This window comes from Phalacrocorax carbo, chromosome 1 (genome assembly GCF_963921805.1).
Source record: "Phalacrocorax carbo chromosome 1, bPhaCar2.1, whole genome shotgun sequence".
Lineage (NCBI taxonomy): Eukaryota > Metazoa > Chordata > Aves > Suliformes > Phalacrocoracidae > Phalacrocorax > Phalacrocorax carbo.
In genome coordinates this window covers 200,866,960-200,893,785 of record NC_087513.1, presented here as the reverse complement: position 1 = coordinate 200,893,785, position 26,826 = coordinate 200,866,960, and the positions used below count along the sequence as shown (strand labels likewise).

Here is a 26,826-nt window from a genome sequence, read left to right as displayed (position 1 = left end):
CTAGGCCTAAACAGACTATATTAATGGCAGCAACAGACTCCTGAGGTAAGCATGCTAAACTACATCATACAGGTCTCTTCTTTAAGGTACTAGTAAAACACTCAAAAATACATTGTAAGGATGTTGACAGGAAGATGGACAGGATGTGCTAATACATGTATGCCTTTTTTAACTCTAACATCATACTGCTTTTAAGGAAAACTAGTTAGAAAGTAGTGATATATTTGAGGGTTTTCAATGACTGAAGAAAAGTCTGTCTTCATGTCATTCTTAATAACAGATGGGGTACAAGAAATGGGTTTTTAGATTTTGAAACCACTTAAAGAAACAGAATTTTGAACTTCAGTTTTAAATTGAGTCTTACTCGGTCCACATTCTCTTTAGAATTTCACTTAAACTTTGTCCATGTAAATACTTGGGCTGAACTAGGGTTTAGGATTTTGAAAAGAAATCTGAAAGAACTTTGAGAATCTGCTTTATCTCCCTGAACAAATCTATGTAAAATGAAGTTAGTACTCTGTACCTAGTACAAGCAACACTCAAAAGTAATTGAAAACAGTCGCTGAGATACAAAGCTGGTGTCCAATATTGGAACATCTATTTCTATGGTAATAGCAGGTGTGAGAATAAGAAGAGGAACACATTCCTTTTGAGGAAGTAAATGTATCACTTTTAGCACAGTCCAGGTTGGAAAATATTGATTAGGAAATAATGATTTAAGTATTTTGGAAAGCAGATGAGACCAGGATCCTAGACTCAGAAGCTTCAGCAGAACAAGACCAGTACCTTCTCAAGTCCTCACTGGGCAAAAGAGGTAGCTCCAGAGACACTAGGGAGCATCTAAGCTGGGCCTAAAACTTCTGTATATGAACAGGGGATTTGTAGGTTCCAGATCTGACAACGAACTGGGGATGATCAAAGGTGTGAAATCCTAGAAACCATGTGGTCTCCACTGGTCATCAAGCAAGCAGTCATTACAGTTCTTGAGACCTGCATTTCTGGAAAACATCTTCAGTATCATGGAATCAAACATCTGTTTTGGCAGAAAACATCTGACCAAATGAGGGTATAAGATTAATCTAGTTACTAGAGACGAAAATGGACAGTACAGCAACTATGTTGAACCAATTTTACTTACAATATAAACTCAGATTTTTAACTTCTTTTTTAATAATAACACAATGATCTATGTCTAACAGCATACTTTGCAGTATTGAGTACACCATGCATAGCAAATCTTGACAGGGAGAAAAAATATTATGATCTTTTTGGACAGTCATTCTTCTGGAATGTGACTGTCAGTTCTGTTAATACACTACAATCATACATTGAACTAGTCATGTTATTTTGGCATTGGTTTGTTCCTCATCACAGATGATCACAGTTAAGCTTTACAGTTAACTATCCCTTTCACAGGAAATACTTTGGCAGTTGTACATGCAGCATCCATGAGGATGAAAGAAAGGATCATCTCACTAAAAGGAAGCAGCCTCCAAAGTAAAATGAGGTTACATCCTACAGTGGTTTTCGTTTAAAGAAACTGCAGTTTTGAAGCACATGCCCCAGTTGTTCCTACTTACTCTATATTGCTTCACTTTACAAAGTGGTTTTGGTCTGCATGAACTAGACCTCTTTCAGAGGAAATTAAAGCAGTAGTTGTGCTCAAGATGTACACCAAAGCCAAGACAGACTCTTATGGGCATATCAGGGTCCAAATCAACATTTGGTCTTTCAGATCACACACAGTGGAGGCATTCAGTCCAAGGAACAAAATCAGCCCAAGTGAAAACCTCAAAATGCACTAGTTGTAAGGGCCTCAGCACAAACTCCACAAATCCACTGATCCTTTTCTATTGCACTGGTCTACTTGGTGAGCAGGCACACCTACTGGATCATCAGAGACAGGGGTAAGTGAGCAAAACTAATTACCTAATATTAGGCAGCCAAATCTGTAACTATGCATTAAAAAACTTACTTTTAAAATTCTAATTAGCAACTGACACTTTATAACAATAAATTAATTACTAAGTAAAAATGTTGTGGCTGTATTAGAAATCTTCAGGACTGAAATGTAAAAGGAAAACAATGACATATTTAATTAAAGTGGTAAGGCCCATAAAATTAAGAGATTCACTTATATAAAAATGCTGTAGGTGAACCTTGAATGAAATTAGTCAAAACACATTTAAGATTTCTTATTGCAAAACTATTTAATCCCAGAAGCTTCCCACATTAAGGGTTTGGCTTCATACATTTCAAAGCTGTACGACGTTAAATTCCAATTACTTCATAAAAGGTAGGCAGTGTGCATACAAAAGATACTTGCAACAATAGACTGCATTATAGTGTGTATAAAAGCTCATTATAAAGCAGCTACTACGGTGGACTGTGTTTGATAACTCACCACAATTTTTTTTCATTTAGTCTTACTTAGAAATTGATCTTGGTTTGTAAGCAAATCAGAGCATCCTAATGCACTTCTAATAATCCCCATGGGAAAGATAATAAAGTTCAGGCTACATGTTCCGCAGACACCATTCCCAATTGTAGAAATGTGGGAAGAGTAATGAAAACTCCTTTCCTCGTCTCTGAAGTAAATTAATTCTTTTCTATAGAAATAAACAGGGGCTTTCTTCACATCAGCAACAATCCAAATTCATATAACTGAACCTAATATGCAAATTTCAGCAACGGGAAGCAAATCCTGTAAAACATACATTTCTTTAATATGTCTAAATGATAGAACATTGTACCTCAAAAGGATACAGATTTTTTAAAAAATTATGCCTATGTGTGAAGAACCTGTTAACAAGGAAGTACGCTTTCATGAGGAGATGTTGCCAAGCAAACACAAATTCACAGAAACACAGAATGACAGAATCACAGGTTTTTAACTGCTGCTGAAATAACTGGGAAGAGACAGTACTTGGCACTTTGCATGTATGAGACATGGAGAAAATTTAGAAGAAATTGAATTGTAAACATGTCCAGTATTAGTTACCATATTTTTATTTGCATTTTTAAAGTATTTACAGCACAAATGATAGCCAATCATATCACAGAATCACAGAATCCCAGAATCACAGAATCACAGGTTGGAAGGGACCTCAGGGATCATCTAGTCCAACCTTTCTAGGAAAAGCACAGTCTAGACAGGATGGCCCAGCACCCTGTCCAGACGACTCTTGAAGGTGTCCAATGTGGCCGAGTCAACCACGTCCCTGGGGAGATTTATTTCAATGGTTGACTGTCCTCAGTGTGAAAAATTTCCCTCTCGTGTCCAATCAGAATCTCCCCAAGAGTAACTTGTGTCCGCTCCCCCTTGTCCTCTCCATGTGACTCCATGTAAAAAGGGAGTCCCCATCCTCTTTCTAGCTACCCCTTAAGTACTGGTACGTGGTGATGAGATCCCCTCTGAGCCTCCTTTTCTCAAGGCTGGACAAACCCAGCTCTCCCAGCCTACCCTCATATGGCAGCTTCCCAGTCCTTGGATCATCTTGGTGGCCCTTCTCTGGACCCCTTCCAGCCTGTCCACATCCTTTTTGTAGAGCGGGGACCAGAACTGTACACAGTGCTCCAGGTGAGGCCTGACAAGCGCTGGGTAGAGTGGGATGATGACTTCTTTCTCTCTGCTGGTGATGCCCTTTGTGATGCAACCCAGCATCCTGTTGGCCTTCTTGGCCGCCACAGCACACTGTTCGCTCATGTTGAGCTTCCTGTCCACCAGCACCCCCAGGTCCCTTTCCACAGAGCTGTTCTCCAGCCAGGTGGATCCCAGTCTGTGCTGCACTCCTGGATTATGCTTTCCCAGGTGCATGACCTTACATTTGTTCTTGTTGAACTTCATAAGGTTCTTGCTGGCCCTCTCTTCCAGCCTATCCAGATCTCCCTGCAGAGCAGCTCTCCCTTCTGGAGTGTCTACTTCCCCACTCAACTTGGTGTCATCAGCAAACTTCATCAGGCTACACTTGATGCCGGTATCCAGATCACTTATAAAGATGTTGAATAACATTGGGCCCAGTATCGATCCCTGGGGACTCCACTAGTGCCAGGTTGCCAGTTTGAGACAGAGCTATTTACCACCACCCTTTGGGTGCGGCCTGTCAGCCAGTTCCCCACCCACTGCACAGACCACTTGTCTAGGCCATAACGCATCAATTTCTCCAGGAGGAGGCTGTGGGGAACTGTACCAAAGGCCTTGGAGAAGTCCAGGTAGACAACGTCCACCGCCCGCCCCATGTCAACCAGGGATATATCACTTTGTCATAGAAGGCCACCAGGTTTGTCAAGAACAATCTGCCTTTAGTGAAGCCATGTTGGCTTTTCCCAATCATGTGCTTCATTTGACTTGTGATGGCCCCCAGGAGGATTCGTTCCATAACTTTCCCAGGGATTGAAGTAAGGCTGATGGGCCTATAGTTACCTGGATCCTCCCTCAAGCCTTTCTTGTAGACAGGGGTAACATTTGCCTTCCTCCAGTCCTCTGGGACATCCCCCCTTCTCCAGGACTTCTCAAAGATTATGCAGAGCGGCATTGCGATGATGTCAGCAAGCTCTCTCAACACCCTCAGGTGGATGGCGTCAGAGCCCATTGATTTGCGGGGAGTCAAGATCGTGTAGTAATTCATATACTAACTCTTCCTTCACTGATGGTGGGTCAGTGTTTGGATCAATCGGCAATTTTGTTCCCAAAGCCTGGGATCCGACAGTGCTGGTAAAGACAGAGGTGAAGAAGGTGTTGAGGACCTCTGCCTTTTCTGCATCATTGGTGACTGACTCTCCTATTATGTTTAACAGTTTTCCTTCTTTTTCTGCTTGTGGTTGACATGTCTGAAGAACCCTTTCTTGTTATTTTTTATGTCTACAGCCAGTTTCAATTCAAATTGGGCTTTTGTTTTCCTGACTGCATCTCTGCACTCTCTGGCTATGCCCTTGTAGTTCTCGGTGGATAATCCTCCACTTCTCCATTTCTGGTGTGCTTCCCTTTTGGATTTGAGTAGACCCAGGAGGTCATGGTTGAGCCATGGGGGCCTCTTGCTCCGCTTACTTCCTTTTCCTTTGTAGGGGATAAATTGGCTTTGTGCTTCCAATAGAGACTTCTTGAGGAATTCCCATCTCTCACTAGCTCCTTTGTCTTCCGTGGAAGCCTCCCATCGAATCCCTCCCACTTGAGCCCTGAGCGCACTGAAGTTTGCTCTTCTAAAATCCAGAATCCTTGTCTTAGAGCTGACCTTCAGCACACTCAGCAGGATCCCGAACTCCACAATGTTGTGGTCACGGCAGCCAAGGCTATCACTAACCGAGATATTACAAAGCAGGCTTTCTCGGTTTGTGAATAGCAAGTCCAGCAGCGTTGGCAAATCTAACATTTGTATCAGGAAACAGTCCTCTATACATTCCAGGAACTTGGTAGAGGACATGCAAGCTGCCGTGTTGTTCTTCCAGCAGATGCCTGGGTAGTTGAAGTCACCCGTCAGGACCAGGGTCTGTTGGCCAGAAGCTTGCTTTAGTGCCCCAAATATCACTTCGTCGGCTTCGTCGCCATGGTTAGGAAGTCGATAGCAGATGCCCACTGTGAGGTCCTGCTTGGAGATGACCCCTTTGACTTTAACCCAGAGGCATTCGATAGAGCAGTCGCAATCACCATAGTTGACCTGGATACATTCAAGGTGTTCCTGGATGTAGAGTGCAACTCCTCCACCTCTTCTACCTTGCCTGTCTTTACAGAAGAGCTTGTAACCGTCCATTGCGATCCCCCAGTCGTCTGAGTTGTCCCACCATGTTTCAGTTACTCCTATGATGTTGTACCCTTCTGAGTGGGCACGGAGCTCCAGTTCCTCCTGTTTGTTACCCAGACTGCGTGCATTCGTGTACATACACTTGAGGTGTTTACTCTTTTGTTTCACCTCTTGGGAGACAGCTAAGGAACCTTTATCACCACACTGCTTCGCCTGACTTACTCCCCCATTGGATGTGCTGGTGTGAACATTTTCTCCATGGATCCCACCCTCCAAGTCCTTTAGTTTAAAGCCTGCCTCACCAAATTAGCCAGCCTACTGCTGAAGGTTCCCTTACCCCTTCTAGACAGATGGATTCCATCCCTCCTTAGCATGTTGTCATCATTGAAGAACACCCCATTGTCCTAAAAGCCAAACCCCTCACGGTGGCACCAGCCACGTAGCCAGGAGTTGATATACATTATGCGCCTGTTTCTGGCTGCTCCCTTCCCTCGAACTGGCAAAATGGAAGAGAAGATCACTTGGGCGCCAATGTTTTTCACTTGCTCCCCCAAGGGCTTGAAAGTCTTCCTTGATTTTACCCAGGTTACAGCTCTCAGTGTCATTCATGCCTACATGAAATAGTAATAGCGGATAGTAGTCTGTTTTCCTGATGAGTTGTGGCACCCTCGCAGCAACGTCTCGGACCTTGACTCCCGGGAGGCAGCATACCTCTCGTGACTCCCTGTCAGGTCGGCAGATGGGTGCCTCAGTATCCTTCAACAGAGAGTCACCCACCACGAGCACTCGTCGTTTCTTTTTACGATATCCACTCTGTGTTGCTGGTACAGTTTCCCCTTGCGGGGGACTTTGCAGAACTTGCTCATGGGTGTCCTCAGTCATTAACGCTTCATCTCTGTTTCTAATTGTGATGGTGGAGGGTGCAGGCTGATGTGGAATCCTGCTCCTGTGAGTCACCGGGGTCCACGGTGCCTCAGTTTCGGTGGTGTCTGCCACAGGAACATGATTCTAAAGCCACCTGTCTGTCTCTGCCTCAGCTCCTCTAATACTGCACAGCCTCTTAACCATTTCCTGCAGTTCAGCCACCTGATGTAACAGGTCATCAGCCTGTGCACACCTCGTGCAGGTACTTACCTTTTCGTCAGGAGGGGTGTTTGGGCATTTGCCGCAACCCACTGCCTGTACTGGTGTGCCCTTTCTTACCAGACCCATCTGGGTGGATGAGTCTGACATCTCGGGGGCTTTCGCTGAATGAACAGTTATTTTAGCTCTGAGGCGAGTGCCCACCATTTCGCCCAAGGCCAAAACACTTGCCTGAGCTGTAGACCTACAAGTGGGCTGTGGCATCCCTCCTGTGCAAACTGCCGGGCTACGTCCTGGTCGCCGCGCTCCTGGTTGCTCGTGCTCCCTAGGGGCTGTTTAAATCTCCCGCCGTTGCTTCTGGCAACGCCCCACGCCACGTCAGCTGCACGTCAGCCTCGCTCGCGAGAGCTGCCGGCTCCTGAGGCGTCCCTCTGCTCACCCCCGGGCTTCTTGGGTACGAGGAACCGCTTTGCCTGCCCCGATCTAGCGCTGCGCCGTGGGACTCGCCCTTGCCGAGTTCTTTGTACCTCTAATTTTTACTAAAGCAAGAAAGGCTATTTTTGTATTTGAAATTTTTCTATTTGAAATATCTTTAAAGCTATTACCTGCACTCTAAGTTTCAGTGAGGCATACAGACTTCAAGCTATGTTAAGATAAGCTTGTTGAGACCTGACCTAATATAGCCACTGTAGCACAGGACTCCTGTTGGGTCAGCGCAAGGGGCCATGAACTGCTGTCCTGACTCAAAACCATGGCAGATGTCAACACCTATGAAAAATTATCAGAACATGACAATTGCAGAGTGACACCTTTCCAGCTTTCCTTGCTTCCAATCAGCTGTGACTCTGGGTCTTCTGAGGTGAAAGATGTACCACCTTCTGCTGAGCCCCATGCCCTGTGATGCCCTCACTAGACTGTTATGGCTGCTCGAACTAAGTGGTGTAAACCTGGAACAGGTTAACTCCAATAGTTGCCTCTCCCTTAATTGCCAGCGTATTTCTCGTCTTCCTTCTTTGCTAGATTTTTCAAAGCTATGCAGTGGGTGGGTTCCTCAAGCATTTGTTGAACAGAAGAAAGGGTTTGTTGTAACCCTCAGGCACTAATTAATGACAGCTTACTTTGCTGCAGCTCCTTTTTCCTTGGTCTGCCGTCCTGGCTGCAAGAACAAGGTGATGATAAAACTGTCCTCTGACTCAGCAGCAAGAGTCACTGCTCCCCTCTACATATCCTTGACTTTATTTCAACAAACTAAATCATTAGAATATTTGCATACAATGGATTCTTAGGTATTTTTCATTGGTACAGAGCCAGTTCTGCTTAGTCTGGAGACTATAATTCCTGTAACAACATTGGGCTCTGAAGGTATTGTCTTCTGTTATCCCAAAGTAATGAGAGGACACAAGTCACATTCTCATTTTGGATCCTTGTCCAACTAAACTGGCAATATGCTCAGGAAGTAGATGCATCAGGATGTCAGAACATTATTCATAACATTGTCATTACTGTGCAAGACACGTAAGGAGATGGACTTTGAAATGTTTGCAAACAGAATGAATTAAAATCAATGTTTTATCTAGATGCTGAAATAAACTATACTCATGTCTGCATAACCCCCACATCCTGCTGAGGAAACCACAAGTCCAATTAAAGATTTGCTCTTCGCTTATGTTCTTGGAAAGGAAGCAGCAGAAAAACTGGTATCACATAAATTTCCACAGATTTCAGTGCCTTCTACAGCCTGTAAACCTGCTGTTTGTTTCTTATGCACACAGGTTTGCTGTTCAGAGGTGTACAATCGCCTCTACCAAGTTTTTCCTACTGGCTTTTTTCCTCTTTCTTTTTTGGGGAGGAGGAGGGGAGGGTATAGAGAAGAAGTTTTAGGAAGTTGTCAGGGTTCCATATAACTTTCCTGTCTTCAGAAGACCAAAGTAAAAGTAGTCATCTGTTGCAATTTGGTCAGAGCTCCAAACAGAGGTGTTATAAAGTAATTTGGGGTGGTTTGGATGTCCACTAAACATAGACAAGGTTCTAAAACATGCATTTACTTCTCACTTTCTACTTTCTTGAAAAAAACCTTCTGATTCTTTTTGCAAAACATTGTTTAGAGCTTAGATTTCTTTCTAATACTACCGTTATGTGGGCTGTGCAACAATGATCATTGTTGTTAGGGTTAGCAAGAAAAACATTCAGTTTTGACTCAATTGAAGTTTTAAAACATCTTTTCTGTGAAACAAAACTGAAGTCCTTCAAAATATGAAATGAGAAAACCATGACAGGCTCAAGAACAGCCATTATGCTATTTTGGGCTTAACGGTGCTCACTCACCTTGAGTGTGGGACGTTCATCTTTGCCTAACGTAAGCCATGGAGACTAAACTTGGTTTTCTACACTCCACTTAACCACTGGCTGCTCTTAATGCTTTATTATCTTCCAGAAATGCCATCCTAAAAGACAGAACTTTTTGTTCTATTAAAAGATTATACAAACTAATGCATTCCACAAGTAGTCTTGGTTCAAAAGGATCTGTGTTTTCATATGCACAAAACATTTCACCAAAAACAAAGAAAAAAAGAAATCTCAGATGGTTCTAGAGAGCTCTCAAAAACAGAGAAAGGGTGATACACCTGATTCACACTTCTAGGTCAAGGTAAGTGGAGAACTATGCTACCACTATTGAGGATGCCACGGTTAGCCTCACTGAAAACTAGGTTGGAAACTGCGCTATCTTATAGTTTGCAATTTGTAGAGTGTGGCTCCATACGTATGTGTAGGCATAACCGGAGAGACAGCTCTATGAGAATAACCTTTCTGTTCTGCAAAAGATGTTTGCAAACAGTCATTTTGATTCTGAATGACTGTTCATTTCTTTCTAGTCATGAACAATCAGACCAAAAAAGTTACTCCCTGTGTTCACTGGGGAACAGATCTTTGCGAAATTAACCACATCTGCTGTAAACAATAGCCTTAGTGTGTGAACAAGAGTGGGCTTTATTATTTAGCTATTTGCCATTCATTCTCATGCACCAGAAGTTTTTCCTCTGTCCAGGCAGCAAAAATGTAACATAATTTAGGCAACCAATACACAAAATGCAACTAATGGCAAAAATCAAGGAAGAGCTCATGAAAAACAAAAAGGTTAAAAATTCTTTGGCAAATGCTCATAAATAATGCAAGCTCTGAGAATAGGAGGAGGATGTTACAGTCTCCTCAATATGTTTATAATTAGCAATTTCACAAGCTCCCTACGAGTCCATTGGGGAGGAAATGGCAGTGTATAAGCCACCATAAAATGTTGTAGGGTAACCAGACTGAAATAGATACCATGACCTCAGTCATAGCAGACAGAATTTTTGCACTCTCTTTTGTTGTTTTTGTTATCTGAGTTATCCTAGATATTAAATGTGCTGTTTCTTCAGACAAAGTAGTTGACATTTAGCTGCAGAGGTCTCTGACTAGGAACAGGCAATAAATTGGATAAGAATGTAAGAACTGTACTGTATCAGACCAAATGACCATCTAGTCCAGTACTGTGGCCCTGAAAGTAGACATAACTTTTGAAGATAGAGCCCAGTATGCAAGGGCTGGTACCCTGGAGACAAATAGGGTTAAATGAAGGACTCACTGAAGCCTATGAAAACTTTATTCTAATTACTGTAGAGGAAAGGTTTCAGACAGTGCTGAACAGACTGTAATCATCCTTTGCCCTCCCTGAAAGTTTAGAAAAGGGAGTCTGTAAATTTCAATATTAAATGGCTTTCTAAGAGATGTGAGGCTTTGTGGTAAACATATACAGAAATTAAAAAACCCTAAGTTTGAACTCCACATCATCTTCTAACTTACACCTTTGAGAAAGTTCCTATTCACAGATAGCCCAGTGAAACACAGACTGATATTTTGGAGTTAGAAATAATGGAACTGTCTTCATCCCCCTACAAAATTTCAGGGCTTACAATTCCTTGTCCATGTTAAAATTGAATTAATCAGTGTTTGAGAGTATATAGGAAAAGGAGAAGACTCAGTCATTAATTTGGGAGACATTCTCCTGTTGTCTTGGTGCATGTGAGCTAAGAATTTAAAGTGACCTCCTTAGAAAATATCCATTAATATATTTACAGAAACTATATGGGTTTCTTAGGCTTCTACAGGCTTTAAAGTTGAAACTGTGATTATCACAAAATCTAGGTTAAAAAATAAAATCACTACCTAAACTCGCATTCTCTTCAACACTTATGTTATTGGTTCTTCTTTCCAAAAAGTAGCTCCATTAACATATTTTGAACTTAACTTTTTTTAATAATGATCTTTTAATCATGAAGCACCTGAACTACTGAAAAAGAGCAAAATTACAAGTTCAATGATCATTTTTATCTTTAGGCATAACAGTCGTCTGTAAAGCTACAAACCACTCGTATGCAGATCAGTCACAAGTGGGTTTGCTGAATCTGGCCTTTAACAAAAATATATGTGTGTATATACACACATACACATACACATATATATATGGAATATTTATAAATATTTAGGGAATAATTTCAGTTTGTTCTGATGATTCAGAGTTTTCGTTATTACTGCTTGAACCTAAATATAATTGTGTGGGGGACGTGAACTTGGCTATTAACTAATTTTCTAAGGTGAATAGCTATTAGTATTCATTTCAGTAAGTCCAGACAGATAGAGTTTTCTAGAGCATCAAAAATAGACCAATCTAGGGCTCATGAGCATCAGATAAATGTATAAAAATTTGAAGATCTGCAGTAATTCAGTAGGTGCAAGTCCTCCATTTTGGAATTCAACACAACTAAGGTAGATCCAGTTCTTACGTAATACAGATTCCTTCTATGCATTAACAGTTGAAGAAACAGCTGCTACTTAAATATAATTTATTTTTTTAAAACCAACTTATACTTCAGCAAGCTAAGTGTCCTATAAGCAATAGCTCCACAGATCAGATTAGACCTTCACAGCCCTCCATTCTTTAGAAAATCCATTCCATGAAAGTAAAAATAAAAAGAGAAATCCAGAGAGCTGCTGAGCAACTATGGCTCGTGTTGATTTTAATGCCTCAGAGACTTTTCACACACTTTTGGTTTTACAGAATGGTACAGTTGTACCACTTAGAGCAAATTCTTGAAGACAGAGAGACTTGTAACATAGAGGAGAAACTGTTCAGTCTTCCTATATATATTCCTTCCAGTCTCTATAAACTGATAGTCAGAAATGACAGATTCCTCAGAAAATCAAAAGCTGAACAAAGGTAGCTAAATACAAAAGATTTTCTACTCAAGTCAAAGGACTTGAGCTCAGCTCCCAAACCACTTAGATGCACAAAAGTAGTTAGAGCTAACCAAGTTTGAAATGTTTCCATTATCTATAAACCCTGGGCTATTTTTGATTAAATGAATAGGAGTTTTGGTCATAAAGACATCTGAATAATGAAGCCTTTTTCTAAGTTCAAGCAACTACTGTGTTGTGAGATGATGACCTTTTCATAATATTGGAAAGAAAGTGCAATAACCAGTTACTGAAGATGACTTATACATCCAGCTCTGTAAACTGGAAAAGACAGAAAGATGAACACAAGATGCAAACAGAAATCACAAATAAATAAAAGATCAAATGCCTATAACCAGAGACCATAAAACCAACTTTTTGAATAGACTACCTACTTTAAAGATTGAGGTGAGTAGTGATTTTAATTGTCCTACCTGAGATGCCCCACAGATGCCTGATTTTCAGACCATAAAGCTCAATTATTTTCTGGCAATTAGGGCATCTTCACAATATGGCATTTTTTTCAGAAAAATACAGAAACCCTTATTGGAATAACAGGGAAATATTTGTGCCATTTCATATTATGTATTTGTCATTGTCACTGTCACAGATTAGTCAAAAATCACAGAAGGCTTCTTTCAGGTACAGTTTAGTAACAGTCTGCTTCTTTTAAGTAAATCACACTGACGCTCCCAGCAAAAATGATAACTCTAATTCTGCAAAGTGTTGTTTGTGGCTATAGAGTGATTCCTAATGGTCGACCCTGCAGAAATAACAGTAGTAAAGAGGTAACAACAGCAGTTAGTTCCTTTCCCAAAGAACTTTAGAACTGAATGGTGGTTTAAAAATTTCCCAATTTTTAGAATTCTTTTTCTTCTGGCAAAGTTTTTATTATTCTTTTTTCATCCATTTTCAACATGTAGCATAAATAGACCTACTACAAAGTAAGCTGTCACGGAAAGACAGGTATTCTACAGAAAGATGACAGAAAAGATACATCTTTAAAAAGGCACATAGGAATTTAATTCCTCACTTTCCATTAAAATTAACGTAAGAGGTGTCACTACTTCCACAGAAAACTGAAAATTTACTCTTTTGTAAAGAACATGTTATGTCTCCCAGATGAACATCGAATTTTAACAATATAAATATACCATCACATTACCTGGGACAGGATAACCAAAGAGACTGATACAGGCTAGCATCTTTGTGGCTGGAGAGCAGCCTCGATGAAAGGGACCTGGGGGTCCTGGTGGACAGCAAGCTGCACAGGGGTCAGCAGTGCGCCTCTGCAGCAACAAAGGCAAATCAGATCCTGGGCTGCATCTGCAGGGGTGTCACTAGCAGAGATAGAGATGTGATCATCCCACTCTACTGAGCACTTGTCAGGCTGCACCTGGAGTACTGTGTCCTGTGCTGACCCCCACAATTCAAGAAAGATGCAGTCAAACTGGAGGGCCATGAAGATGATCAAAGGGCTGGAGTACCTGGCTTGTGAGGAAAGGCTGAAGGAGTTAGGTCTTTTCTCTCTGGAGAAAAGAAGGGTCAGGGGTACCTCATCACAGTATTCCAGTACTTAAAGGGCAGCTACAAAGAGGACAGAGGCTCTTTCTTCACAAGGAGCCACACAGAGAGGACAAGGGGCAACAGGTACAAGTTGCACTGGGAGACATTTCATCTTTACATAAGGAAGAAATTCTTTACAGTGAGAACAATCAGTCCTGGAACAACCCCCCCAGGGATGTGGTGGAGTCCACATTGCTGGAGGTTTTCAAGATGCAACTGGACAGGCTGCTAGATAATCTCATCTAGGCTTCCTCTCCTACAAAAGGTTGGACCAGCTGATCTTTCAAGGTCCCTTCCAACCTGGGCTGTTCTGTGATTCTATGACTTTTGATAAGCTTTGTTTTAATCAGGTTTTGTAATTTCAGATTTTAAGATAATGGTGAAGTCTTTAACCAGTATTAGAATATTTAGCTAAATGTCAAAAATTATCTTGCTCACTCTGGGGAAACTATATCCCAGTAAGAAATTAACCAGGGTCTTGTGTCTCCTGGTGCGGAGATTTTGCAGGAAGGAAAAATGGGACCTCAGAAATACATCACTTCCCATCTTCCTCCTCGGGATTGATTCTTTCTCCTGTAACAAAGCTTCAAGCCCAGACAAAAATCAGATCTTCCTTCAGGATAATTATCACTTGGGCCCCTCCAAGTTCTGCCAGATGGGAGAAATCCCAGTACAGCCTAATCCACTTTTGTTTATATCACTTTCCCCTCTCTTTTTATTGACCCAATCAAATAGGTCACATGCTAGGAAGAAGCCAAAGAGCCCTTTAATTAACTGAACATTCTTAGATTATTTGTGCCTGCTTTTTCCTTCTTCTCCATTCAAAACTAATGCATTTTGTCTCTCCTCTCCTCTTTTCAAAATATTAAAGCAAAAGCAAAAGCCAAATATGAGATATACCAAAATATGGACATTGCTTTATTTAAAAAAAAAGTTCAAGTTATTCAATATGAAGTCTCTGAACATTATTATTGAGACTGAATGACTTTTACCCTAGTTTAAATTTAAGGAAGATATTTGAACAGAAGAGGCTGTTGCAAGTTCCTCCGTAGTAATGGCATTTTTTTTTCCAAAATACTTTGTGTCTCATATGAAAGGAAGCTGAAATACCATTAAGCATTTAGTTTATGGATTTATTTATGACAGGAAATACATTCTTCCTTAGGGAACTAAAATATTCTGAAACAGTTGAACAATGTTGCTGAACTTGTCAGCTTCAAACAGAAGGCCAAGTATAATCCTCCAGCTTCCACCCCCATCTGACTGTTCACTCAAATATAGCACAGTGTAATGACTTGCTGTTTAGCACAGAATAATGAGAACAGTTATGTGATAGAGTTTTTTAACTGGTGCATAAAACTGCAGACTTTGACTTTTCTTCTCAGAATTGTGCATGTTGGAGGGAATGGGAGAAGAAAAGTAGAGAATTTCCATTAACAAATATACTTTATTCTTAGTCTTGCAGGGGAGATGCTGGCAGCTGCTTCTAAAAATCCTGTGTTATATTGGGTTTACATGGCAAAGTTTCGGCAGCGGGGGGTTACAGATGTGGCTTATGTGAGAACCTGCTAGAAGCTTCCCCTTTGTGTGATATAGCCTAAGCCAGCTGGCTCCAAGATGGACCCACCACTGGCCAAGGCCAAGTCCATCAGCAATGGTGGTAGCACCTCTGGGATAACAGATTTAAGAAGGGGAAAAGTTGCTGGGCAACAGCAACTGCAGCCAAAGAGAAGAGTGAGCATGTGTGGGCATATTTGGGCCCCCCAGTTTAAGAAGGACAGAGAACTGCTTGAGCAAGTCCAGCAGAGAGCTACCAAGATGATCGGGGAACTGGAGCATCTCCCATATGAGGAAAGGCTGAGAGACTTGGGTTTGTTTAGCCTGGAGAAGAGAAGACTGAGGGGGGATTTCATAAATACTTATAAATATCTAAAGGGCGGGTGTCAGGGCAATGGGACTAGGCTCTTTTCAATAGCGCCCAATGACAGGACAAGGGGCAATGGGCACAAGTTGGAACACAGGAAGTTCTACCTGAACATGAGAAAAAACTTCTTTCCTGTGAGGGTGCCAGAGCAGTGGAACAGGCTGCCCAGGGAGGCTGTGGAGTCTCCTTCCCTGGAGACATTCGAAACCTGCCTGGATGTGTTCCTGTGCCCCCTGCTCTAGGTGTATGTGCTCAAGCAGGGGGGTTGGACAAGATGATCTCCAGAGGTCCTTTCTAGCTCCTACCATTCTGTGAGATGGAGGAGGTGCTCCAGGCACTGGAGCAGGGATTCCCCAGCAGCCTGTGATGAAGACCATGGTGAGACAGGCTGTCCACCTGCAGCCCATGGAGGTTAACGGTGATGCAGATATCCACCTGCAGGCCATGGAGGACCCTGTGCTGGAGCAGGTGGGTGCCTGAAGGAGGCTGTGACCTTGTGGGATGCTGCAGCAGGCTCCTGGCAGGACCTGTGGAGAGAGGAGCCCATGCTGGAGCAGGTTTGCTGGCAGGACTTGCAACCCTGTGGGGGACCCGTGCTGGAGCAGCCTGTTCCTGAAGGACAGTGCCCCATGGAAGGGACCCATGCTGGAGTAGTGCATGAAGAATTGTAGCCTGTGGGAAGGAACCACTTTGGAGAAGTTTGTGAAGAACTGTCTCCTGTGGGCAGCACCCCAGGCTGGAGCAGGGGAAGAATGTGAGGAGTCCTCCCCCTGAGGAGGAAGGAGTGGCAGAGACAAGGTGCGAAATCTGCAGTGAAGTTATCCTGGGAAGAAGGGAGGGGTGGGGGGAAGGTGTTTTTAAGATTTAGTTTTTATTTCTCATTACCCTACTCTGACTTGATGAGTAATAAATTAAACTCATTTCCAAAAGTTAAGTCTGTTTTGCTCATTAGAGTAATTGGTGAGTGATCTCTCCCTGTCCTTACCTTGACCCACCAGCTTTTCATTGTATTTTCTTTCCCCTTGTCTGGCTGAGGAGGGGAATGATAGAGCATCCAGGCAGGGACAACCCACCACAACTGTAGATGACAGAGTATGGAGACAGATCTGTACAAAGCTTAACATATCCACAAGATTACCCAGTTGGGCTGAGAAAGTCACTGTTCTCCATGAGACAACCCACAGGCAGCTCTTTCGGTACTCTGTGCAAGGCTCTACTTGCAATCCAGGGTCAGAAAAGACAAGGACTACTGAGGTGTTCTTCCTTGCAACATGGAAAAGCCTTGTGTCAGGGGCCTGTTTCCTGCAGTGAGCATAATTCTCACAGTAAAATTATATTAAAGGGGCAAGATAAGTAATAGGTCATGGAGAGGAGAACTATGCCCTTTAAATGTGTAACAGAAGGTATGCAGTATAAAAAAGTGCATGCAGCTCAGCTTCACGGTTTTTTTTATTTTTTATATCCAGTGCACCTTATCCAAAACTATTCATGCCGTAGGAACCAAATAAGAGGGGGAGGAGGAGATGGAAAGAGGCCGTTCAATCTTTTTCTCCAGCCTGCATTAGGGTGAAAGAAGAGGGAGCTACCCTAGTGCTGTCACCTAGGGCATGAATGCCTGAGTTGCATTATCCAGGAGGATGCATTACTCCTGGAGGCATAACACCATCTCTTGCTTCTAGGGGAGTGTCAGATCAAAGGAGGAGGCAGATTTGCCCTATTCACTGCTAAAAACTGCAGTTTATGGCACATTATAACATTTGGATTAGGGAACTTCACTGTTTGGGCCCTTAGAAGAGAGACAGAAAATGAAGTGATGTAATCGTGGTTCTGAAATAAAAATATTGCCCAGTGTAGAAAAGACAATGTAAATAACTGAGATTATAAAATAAATAAATATCACTAGCGCTGCCCAGAAGAGGCTTCCATCATTTTAAAACAGGCAGACCAAAAAGCAGGTGCAGACAGCCCAGTCACTGAGAGGAGAGGCAGATGCTGTAGCAATGCAGCACAGGGCAGCAGCTGCCTGACAGCATCTCAGCAGCTGGAAACTCAGATGTTCTGGTAGCAACCACCCCTATGGCTGCAAAGGGCAAAGCATTTTCCCCCCTACATCCCACTCAGAGGCCTCTGGGATCACCTTTGCCTATTAACTCAGTGAGGCAGCAGTTCAAGCCTACCAGCATTTTCTGTTCATGCTTATGTGGTCAGACTGCATAAAAGCCAATAAAGCATTATTTTTATGCAGAATCTGTGCTTGTTTCTCAGTGCATGACTGCTTATCTTCTGTGAGTCCTTGTGGGTTTGTGTATTATCTCATACAACTACCTTTATTTGGCTTTTGTGTAATGCTTTCCATCTCAGGAGATAAGGAAAATAGTCTTGTAGTTGATAGTGGAAACTTGACTTAATTTTTGTATGACAGAAAGACACACTGAGAGAAGAAGAGAGCAGATACTTAGGAGAAATGAAAGTTCAGCACTCAGCTACCCTGGATTCTCTAGCCAATTCTTTAAATATTCAGGGATAATTTTAAATTATATTTTTTGTGTCTTTTTTTTGTAAATATATAATAATACTATACACATGACATTTCTGACTTTCTAAGGACTTTTATCCATTGTTCCCTTTGTAAAGATGTAACAGTGTCAATCTCCTGAAATTCCCATGTACACCACAGATTTAACTATTTATTCACCTGGTGGGTTGTGCTGCTGTTGTTCTTGTTATTATTGCCTTCTTTTTGTCTGAATAAAGAACCAATGACAGCAATAACAATAGGAAATTTCAGCTTCATCATGATCAGAAATTTCCCAAAATCTGGTATATTTGCCTGATAGAGATTTCTTGCCACATTTTCATGGAAGCTTTTGGGTTTGACCATTCAGTGTACTCAGACAAAAGAAGTTTTCCATGGAAAATTCCCAACCAGCTCTACTACTAGGCAGACATCTGGAATATTACTTGGAGGCGTTTGTGTCTGGAACAACTGCTGAACTGTGAGAATCAGACCAGTGAGAGATGTCACACCGTGACCTTAAACCTAACCCCACAAACCAGCTGCACATCCTGTGGCTACAAATCCCATGCAGGAATCTAAATCTTGAAACCCTTGTTGGTCTTCCTTGTGCATGCACTTATATCACCTGGAGAAGGAAATGAAAGTATCTGCTCAGTGTGAGGCACAAGGACAAAGTTACGAGCTAGGTTCAGCCATCACAGTAAGTTTTTGTCTGCCTTAGAGAACCGGACATATGACTGAACTACAGAGGTCTTTCTATACTCGGCTAAATATGAATGCTATGAGTCACGAAAGGTTGTAAATATGTAGAGGTCACTGCAAATAAACAATGGAAAAGTCCACAAGGTGCCCTGAGTACCTACCCTGGTTCCTACAGGTATGCTTTATCTTTGCCATGGAGGCAACTACAGACAGAAAGGTGCTCCTGCTTCTGCTTGTTACTCACAGACAATAATGTCAGAGAAAGTATGGCATGAGAGGAGAATAGCCAGGTCCAAAGACAAAACCTCTTCTCAGTGATCCTCATGTTATTAATTAGGTCTCTGCTTGTCCTTCAGGTCTCTTCCTCTCAGCAGTCAGAAACAGAATATCTTCAAAGCCTTTTAATTAATTAACTCAAGTTGGGCTTATACTGGGTTGCCAATCCTGATATCATGCCTCTGTGCCCTGCAACTGCATGCACAGCAAGCCAGCCCTTATCCTGTGCAGGATCAAGACCTGGTAGCTTTGAAAGTCTACATTTACAGACTTTAACTAAGTACCTGATTAAAACAAGAAATGCATTTCATCTGAAAGAATAACCAACTCTTTGGGAAAACTCCTTCTTCAGTAGGACAAATATCAATCTAATTTTCAGACTGGCCGCTTCCACAAAGCTGCTGTTGTGCATCCAGTTGTCATATTAAACTCCACTTGCCCTTGTTATTGCAACATGTATGCAGTAACTGTCATAGAATGCATGTAACATATAACTGGATATGACAAAGTCCCTTCAAAAGAATAGGGTAGTTGCAAATAATGACTGTGGTTTTCTTTTTTTAAAGCAATTGATAAAAATTATTATTAAAATCAGACAAAAGGAAGCACTTGAGTAAAAATGACTGGAGGGCTGAGGACAGTGAGTTTTCTGTTGGGGTAGCCTAACAAAACCTCCAATTTCCCAGACGCCTGGGGAGATGTGCTTCGATACAGACCAGCTCTGCTCATTTTGCATTTCCAAACTCAGTGGGCCAAACTGAGGTATGGCATAATGAACTCTCCTCAAGTCCAGGGAACTGTCACCAGGACTGACTTTGGCTCACCATCCCGCAAGCATGCTCTCAAGAAAAAGTACCAAGCTTCCCCCTGAGATGTGCAGCTCTGAATGCTCCCAAAAACAGTTGTGCTGCCCTAGTGTTGGTAAGCCTGTGAAACTAAGAACTCTTGTACTGGCTCACCAGCTGTTTTTAGTAAAAAAATCTCTTAATGCAAGAGTTTCTTTTGTGGAACTGTACCTTTTGAACACAAGGAAATTTCTAACTTAAAGTTATCCATTCTGAAATAGCATATTATATACCTTCCAGAGTCTGATGTAGACATTAGGTACAAGGCAAAGTTGCTAGGAGACCACAGATGGAGCAAGGAGCACTGCAGTAATGCAGCAGCTTTTCACAGAGGTCTGATGAGAATGCCTGCACCAGCAGTCAGCCTTTTACAATTTAAAACAAAACAGACAACTTTTTACTGCTTACGTAAAGATGCATATTTGGTGAGGACCACTAAATTGTTCTAAAACTAGCACTCCACAATCTAAATCAAAAGCAAGGCAGGAAACACTGAAAAGGGTTACAGATACAACACTTGCTAAACTAGTCTCTCTCACTGTATGTTTGGGAATGGCCGCTTCATTTAGTAACTAAAAAGAAAGCATATATTCAAGCAAGTGTTGACATGTTATTCAAAAGAGTGTGTCACTCTCACTGTGGACATGAGCCATTACAATCCACAGAGCCCTTTTGTCTCTTCTGTACCCATACTCCTGAGGCAGAGTTCATGCTTATTAAAATTTACCATTTGGCAAGCAGATATTAGAGGTTTATCAAACTCAGGCTTTCATTGTTCCAGTCATCACGACCACAGGTATTTAAGCAGACAACACAAACAAAAACTAGTGCAGCTCCATGGCTGTAAAGTCACACAGCTTAGACATGTTACAGAAATGGTTTTGCTGTAAAAAATTATTTGTCACCTACGTTGTATATATAGAATCACAGAATCATAGAATCATTAAGCTTGGAAAAGACCTCTAGGATCATCAAGTCAAAGCATCAGCCCAACGCTACCCTGTCTCCTAATCCATGTCCCAAAGTGCCACATCTACACTTCTTTTAAATACCTCCAGGGATGCTGACTCCACCACCTCTCTGAGCAGCCTGTGCCAGTGCCTGACCACTCTTTCAGTGAAGAAATTTTTCCAAATATCCAACCTAAACGTCTCCTGGTGCACCTTGAGGCCATCTCCTCTCATCCTATCACTAGTGACCTGGGAGAAGAGACCAACACCCACCTCACTACAACCTCCTTTCAGGTAGTTGCAGACAGCAATGTCATCTCCCCTCAGCCTCCTCTTCTCCAGGCTAAACAACCCCACTTCCTTCAGCCGCTCCTCATAAGACTTGTTCTCCAGACACTTCACCAGCTTCGTTGCCTCTCTTTGGACATGCTCCAGCACCTCGATGTCCTTCTTGTAGTGAGGGGCCCAAAACTGAACACAGTACTTGAGGTGCGGCCTCACCAGTGCCGAGTACAGGGGCACGATCACATCCCTGCATCTGCTGGCCACACTATTCCTGATACACACCAGGATGCTGTTGGCCTTCTTGGCCACCTGGGCACACTGCTGGCTCATGTTCAGCCAGCTGTCGACCAGCACCCCCGATCCTTTGCTGCCAGGCAGCTCTCTAGCTACTCCTCCCCAAGCCTGTAGTGTTGCATGGGGTTGTTGTGACCAAAATGCAGGACCCAGCACTTGGCCTTGTTGAACCTCATACAACTGGCCTTGGCCCATTGATCCAGCCTGTCCAGCTCCCTCTTCAGAGCCTTCCTACCCTCAAGCAGATCAACCCTCCTGCCCGACTTGGTGTCACCTGCAAATTTACTGAGGGTTCACTCGATCCCCTCATCCAGGAGGGATCGAGCTGAAGTATAGAAGTATGAAGTATGGGAAGTTGAAGTATAGAAAAGTCTGGATAACATGTAAAATTCAAATGGAAAGGCTGTGACTTAACAAAAATTCGAACTTGTGTCTCTGTCCAGCTCCTTCCACTGGGATCATCCATCCTTCTGAGAGCTCATTACCCGCTCACCCTTGAGGTAGCACTTATCTGACAAATATTCATTCAAATATTTCGTTATAAACTAGACACTGAAAGCATGTCAGGTGAATACAGACTAAAATAGCTTTACTCTCTCCATTTAAAGAGGGAGCTACAGTAACAAGTTGAGATGTTCACACTGTCAGTGTTTCAAATCAGATGAGGATAATTCCACCCTTCACATGAAATGGTCCCTCGTCCATGCTGTTCTTTCTCTAGCTGATAGACGAAGACAGGCTCTTGTGTTGATAATGCTAATACCAGAATGTACTGTCTGAGTGCAGCTTATAAATCCCATAATAAAATAGGTTTGGCAACGCACATCTGAAAGTTAGAAGCTGCAAGTGTGTCAAGCACTCTCTCTCGGTAATAAAGAAACAACTGAGCCAAGGATCAGACTATGTGCTTTGCAAATACAAGGTCCCATCTACCCCACCTGAGAGTAAATTAATTGAATTGAAGCCAATATCTGCCAGGATTTTTCTGCACTGTTCTATTTAGATTATTTCATTAACTCATCATTAGCAGGTGAGAAAAAGAAAGGTGAGGGTACGTATTTGCTTCAGTTTGTGGTAACAGTATTTACAGGCCTAATTCTCACATTATTGTAACATAATCATTGGAAAGATACATGGCATTTTTCTGCTGTGGAGGAAAATATTTTAAAACATGTTTTGAGTTACTGTGGTAGGGCCCAATCTTTATGTTTTAGATAGGAGAACCTGTACACAACAGATATACATAATTGTAGTTAATGTCAGCAGCTTCATGTAAATAATTTACTTTTCCTGTGTATTCCCAGTTCTGTATCTCTTCACAACCCTATTAGGACCACCTTCATACACTATAAAAATAAACAGATAATCTTAGAGAGTAACCTCTTGGGAAATCTCATTAGTCAAAACTAGGTATGTTCTGCCAGTGCAGCCCTTTAAACAATAAACTGAAAAGGAAGCCTTTCTTCTTCTTTGGGATATATACTGCAGATCAATTAATTAGGCAAGATTTGAAGCATGATAAAAAGTGATGCCACTGATAATATCCTATGGGTTTTAACACATCAAATGAGTTCTGCATTGTGACCTTCATCTCTAAAGGTCAATGCCCTTGAGAATTCTTCTTACAGCATTATCTCTAGCTATTAAAACTAATGTACTTTCATTTTATCTAAAAAAAAGTAGTAAAAGATGAAGAATATCCTAAATTCAAGTAACACCCACTTAAATGTATAAGACAATTTTAAATCAATATTTTCAAACTACAGTCACAGGGCACTGCACATAATTAGTCATATAGAACCTAAATAAAATGAGTGCTTCTGGACTAAAAAGTGTTTTGCTGAAAGGGTATACGTGTATATCAAATTCTACATGCAGTGTCTGAGCCAAAAAAACCTTCTTTTGTGCTAAGACCTTAGCTCATGCTAAAGTAATGGGATTTTGCCTCAAATAGAACCGAGTTAAAAAAAAAATTGTACTGGGACCTGAAGCCTTCTCCATCACTCACAGGAGAACGATCAGCCCATTTTCTGTTACAAATATTTCTTTCAAAAAGAGCAGACTGTGTTACAACACTGATGATAGGATTTGTGGAGGCTGCTATAATATAGCTCAATCTCTTTCTGCAAAACAACATTTTTTTCATTACCCTGCAAATCACAGGCTATTTACACAGGTATAAGGAGTGCAGGCTCAGGGTGTCCATTCCACTTATGCATCGCTGCTGCCTCTGGCTCTGCTGGAAGTGCCAAATGCCTGAGTACGTGTCAGCTGCACACCATGGTGCTCTCACCAGCATGCTATGAGCTCTGACTCAAGGTGTGGGAGCATCATCTGGATATAAACCAGATCTGCTTCATACAACTTGTCACCATCCCGAGGCCCATCACTGTTTACCGGCCACATGAGCATTTCTATAGGGAGCAGATTTTTCATAAAGTGTACATGGCTGTACAAACAAGGTGTTTATTGCTATAATGAATACTTTCAAATGATAACTGTGTAGCCAGACAACAAACTTCATTTGATTGTCTGCTAATGCACTTTATAGGTGAAAATCTTATCCTAAATTCCCACTTACATGGTATGGTATATTTTCATTCATTCATTTACTTTTTCTTCCTAACTTCCTGAGTTTTTCTCTGAAACTCTAAGTGTCATTCAATAAGATTTCCACTGCTATCACAGGGATTAATAGTTCAAGCACTACAGAAAGTAAATATTTGCATTCTGGTGAATTCAGTTCTGAGATGACAACAAAATATATCCATCAAAGTTATTTAGAAGATATATATATTCCATAAAACATAATCATAAAGTTAGACATAACTATTTGAGTATTCATCAAATAAAAAGCGCTACATTTCATAACTGCAGTTAGGTTTCCCTAGAGCTGAAACCTCTGCAACCAGGACAACCCGAACAGATTCATAATGATTTGGTCTGAAAAAATGTCACCCCCCTAAGTAATTAGCCTCTTAAATGTGCATTGTATCAGCCACACCCCACAAACCTGGGGAATAACTTCTGAACTTGTGGTTTCCTGTGCTGACCTCAGAGAGCTTAAACAATGGATATGATCCTGGAAAAGAAATCCCCTGCAAACACCAAGGAGACTTTATCATGTCTGCCTCTTAACTAGAAAAGACAATCAGAACAGAATGACTGTGCTGTAATTGTTAGCCTGCTACATAAAACAAACTTCAAATAACTGTGGTGTCATGTACTACATAAAATGGCTGAGAATAATTTCTTCCTATTTAATCAAGCCTTATCAGCCAGTTTGGCGGGGGGAGGAGGGGAGAAAACAGAATACTGTTGTTTACTCCTGAGATCAGGAAGTCTAGAAATAAAAATATTTCATCCACAATTCAATATATTTTCATTTGAATATTGTGTTGCCATATTTAATGGAATTTTTAGCTTGGTTGCCTTGCATCCACACTCTTCTTTCTGGGCAAAACAATTCATTTGGATTAAATCTCTCTTGATTCATCATACACAAAGAGCTCCAGAGTTATCTTTCAAGTAATGACCTAACAGATAGAGAAGGGTTTGAACTCAGAAGTATAAAATTTTATTGCTCAAGGAGCATCACAGCTACATCCCTGAATACATTTTGAAAAGTTTTACCTCCTTTCTGTCAATTTTTCAACCTTCAAAACAGGTCTTAAATTTTTTTTTCCTTGGGGGAGGGGTGAAGGGGGAGGCGGAAAGAAGCCTTTTGGATGTAATCCTCATTTCTTAATAGACATGAGGAATTGCAGTTTACTAAGTGCATTTCAGCCATGATGTAAATCATCCCATGGGAAGTCTGTCCAGCCTTCTCATCCAGCTACATGCAGCTTTTGTTATAGGCTTTAAACAGTGTTGAGTAATTGTTGTTCATAATCCACCCATTTTCTTTGAAAACAAAAGGTTCGTATTATGGGAACAACAATTTAACCTGAAACAGGAGTGTGTATACATAATGAAAACAATATGTAATCTGACCCTTGAAAAACAAAGACACATCTATAGCTCCATGTTATTTCTTCCCTAAACATTACCAATTTTAAATGCCAGCAGCTACAAGGTTGGTATAAGATCAAGAGAAGCAGAACAGTAGTGGAACTTTAAATGGTACAAAAGCATATGTGGTTTTCCATCTCCTGCTACCTCTTGTACTAGTCTAAGAGAGGGAACTAGAATTGTGTGCGAAGAAAGCACATTAACACTTAGAAAGAGCAGGCAGTCTACACATTCTTCTTTTGTTATAGGTCAATAACTATTTAGAAAAGACGCATGTGGCCCCTTAGAGCCGTAGAACTCTCTGAGTGCCTCTACACTAGTGCTGAAGGTCAGATCAGGAGCCTCCATCCGAAGTAAATTTCCCAGTTACCATCACATACTGTGCTTTGGCTTGTAGCGTGACTGTCTTCTTCTCACACTAAAATGAATGGGAGGAAGGGCTCCAGGAGTGCATCTAATGCTCTCTAGCCACAAATAGGCATTCAATGCCTACGACAAAGCAACAGCTAGTCTGTGTGGTTTACTGTGCTTACTAAAGTAAGGCGTAGCTTACCTGATTGTTGATGGGCACGACTGAAATATGTGCCCGTAAAACAGATGGAAAAAATTCTCCTAGCAATAAACAGATTTCTACTGACAGAACACAATGGAATTCATCAGGTCCACGTAACACTCGCTGAGAATAAGGAGCAAACAGGTTACCTTAATAGGGCTCCCATCTGGAGTGAGAACCTCTTCTGAAAGCTCCATCATCTTCAGTGCCATCAGGGCAATGGCTTTAGCATGACTAAGACTCTTCTTATGGAGCCCTGCTGCAACGCAGTACGCATCACCTATTGTTTCCACCTGCAGCAATCAGACAAATCAAATGTTGAAGTATGATAATGAGAAGAGATCCCTACCATTAGTTATCTGCAATCAAATAGCATTGCTTAAAAACATGTGAGCAAAACATCCATAAAATAAGCAATTAGGCAACGGAGCATAATTGCCTGAGTTTGCAAACAGGTGCAGTCAAAACCTGACACGCAATTGCATACTGGTTCATCACCATTATAAACAAAGAAGAATATTACATCTAGAACAGCGTATGCCATCAGCTGTGATACGACAACATTCTCCCATAGCAGTAATACAGAAAACTCTATCTTCCCAAATAAGAAATAGTTTGCAGCTTCGTTTGACACTATCCTGGCTGAGTTTGCTGTTGGGTAAGAATAGTGCTACATGATAATAATTCATAATTATTATCTGCTCTGCTAGAAAAGTATATCAGGAAAAGAATTAGAAAAAGCAAAAATCACCATTAAAAACAGTGAAGAACCTATAACTTCTCATTAGCAGGTAGCTCTTCCAGGTATAG

At 41.6% G+C, this 26,826-nt stretch overlaps 1 protein-coding gene across 1 annotated transcript in view; it reads right to left on the bottom strand.

The window, feature by feature from the left end:
* The window catches only part of GUCY1A2 (guanylate cyclase 1 soluble subunit alpha 2), a 177,283-nt gene that overhangs the window by 41,696 nt on the left and 108,761 nt on the right, over nt 1-26,826 (bottom strand). Inside the window, exon 6 of the mRNA XM_064441269.1 lies at nt 26,166-26,309. Coding sequence (XP_064297339.1) covers nt 26,166-26,309 — 144 coding nt within the window. The remainder of the gene's footprint in view (nt 1-26,165; nt 26,310-26,826) is intronic.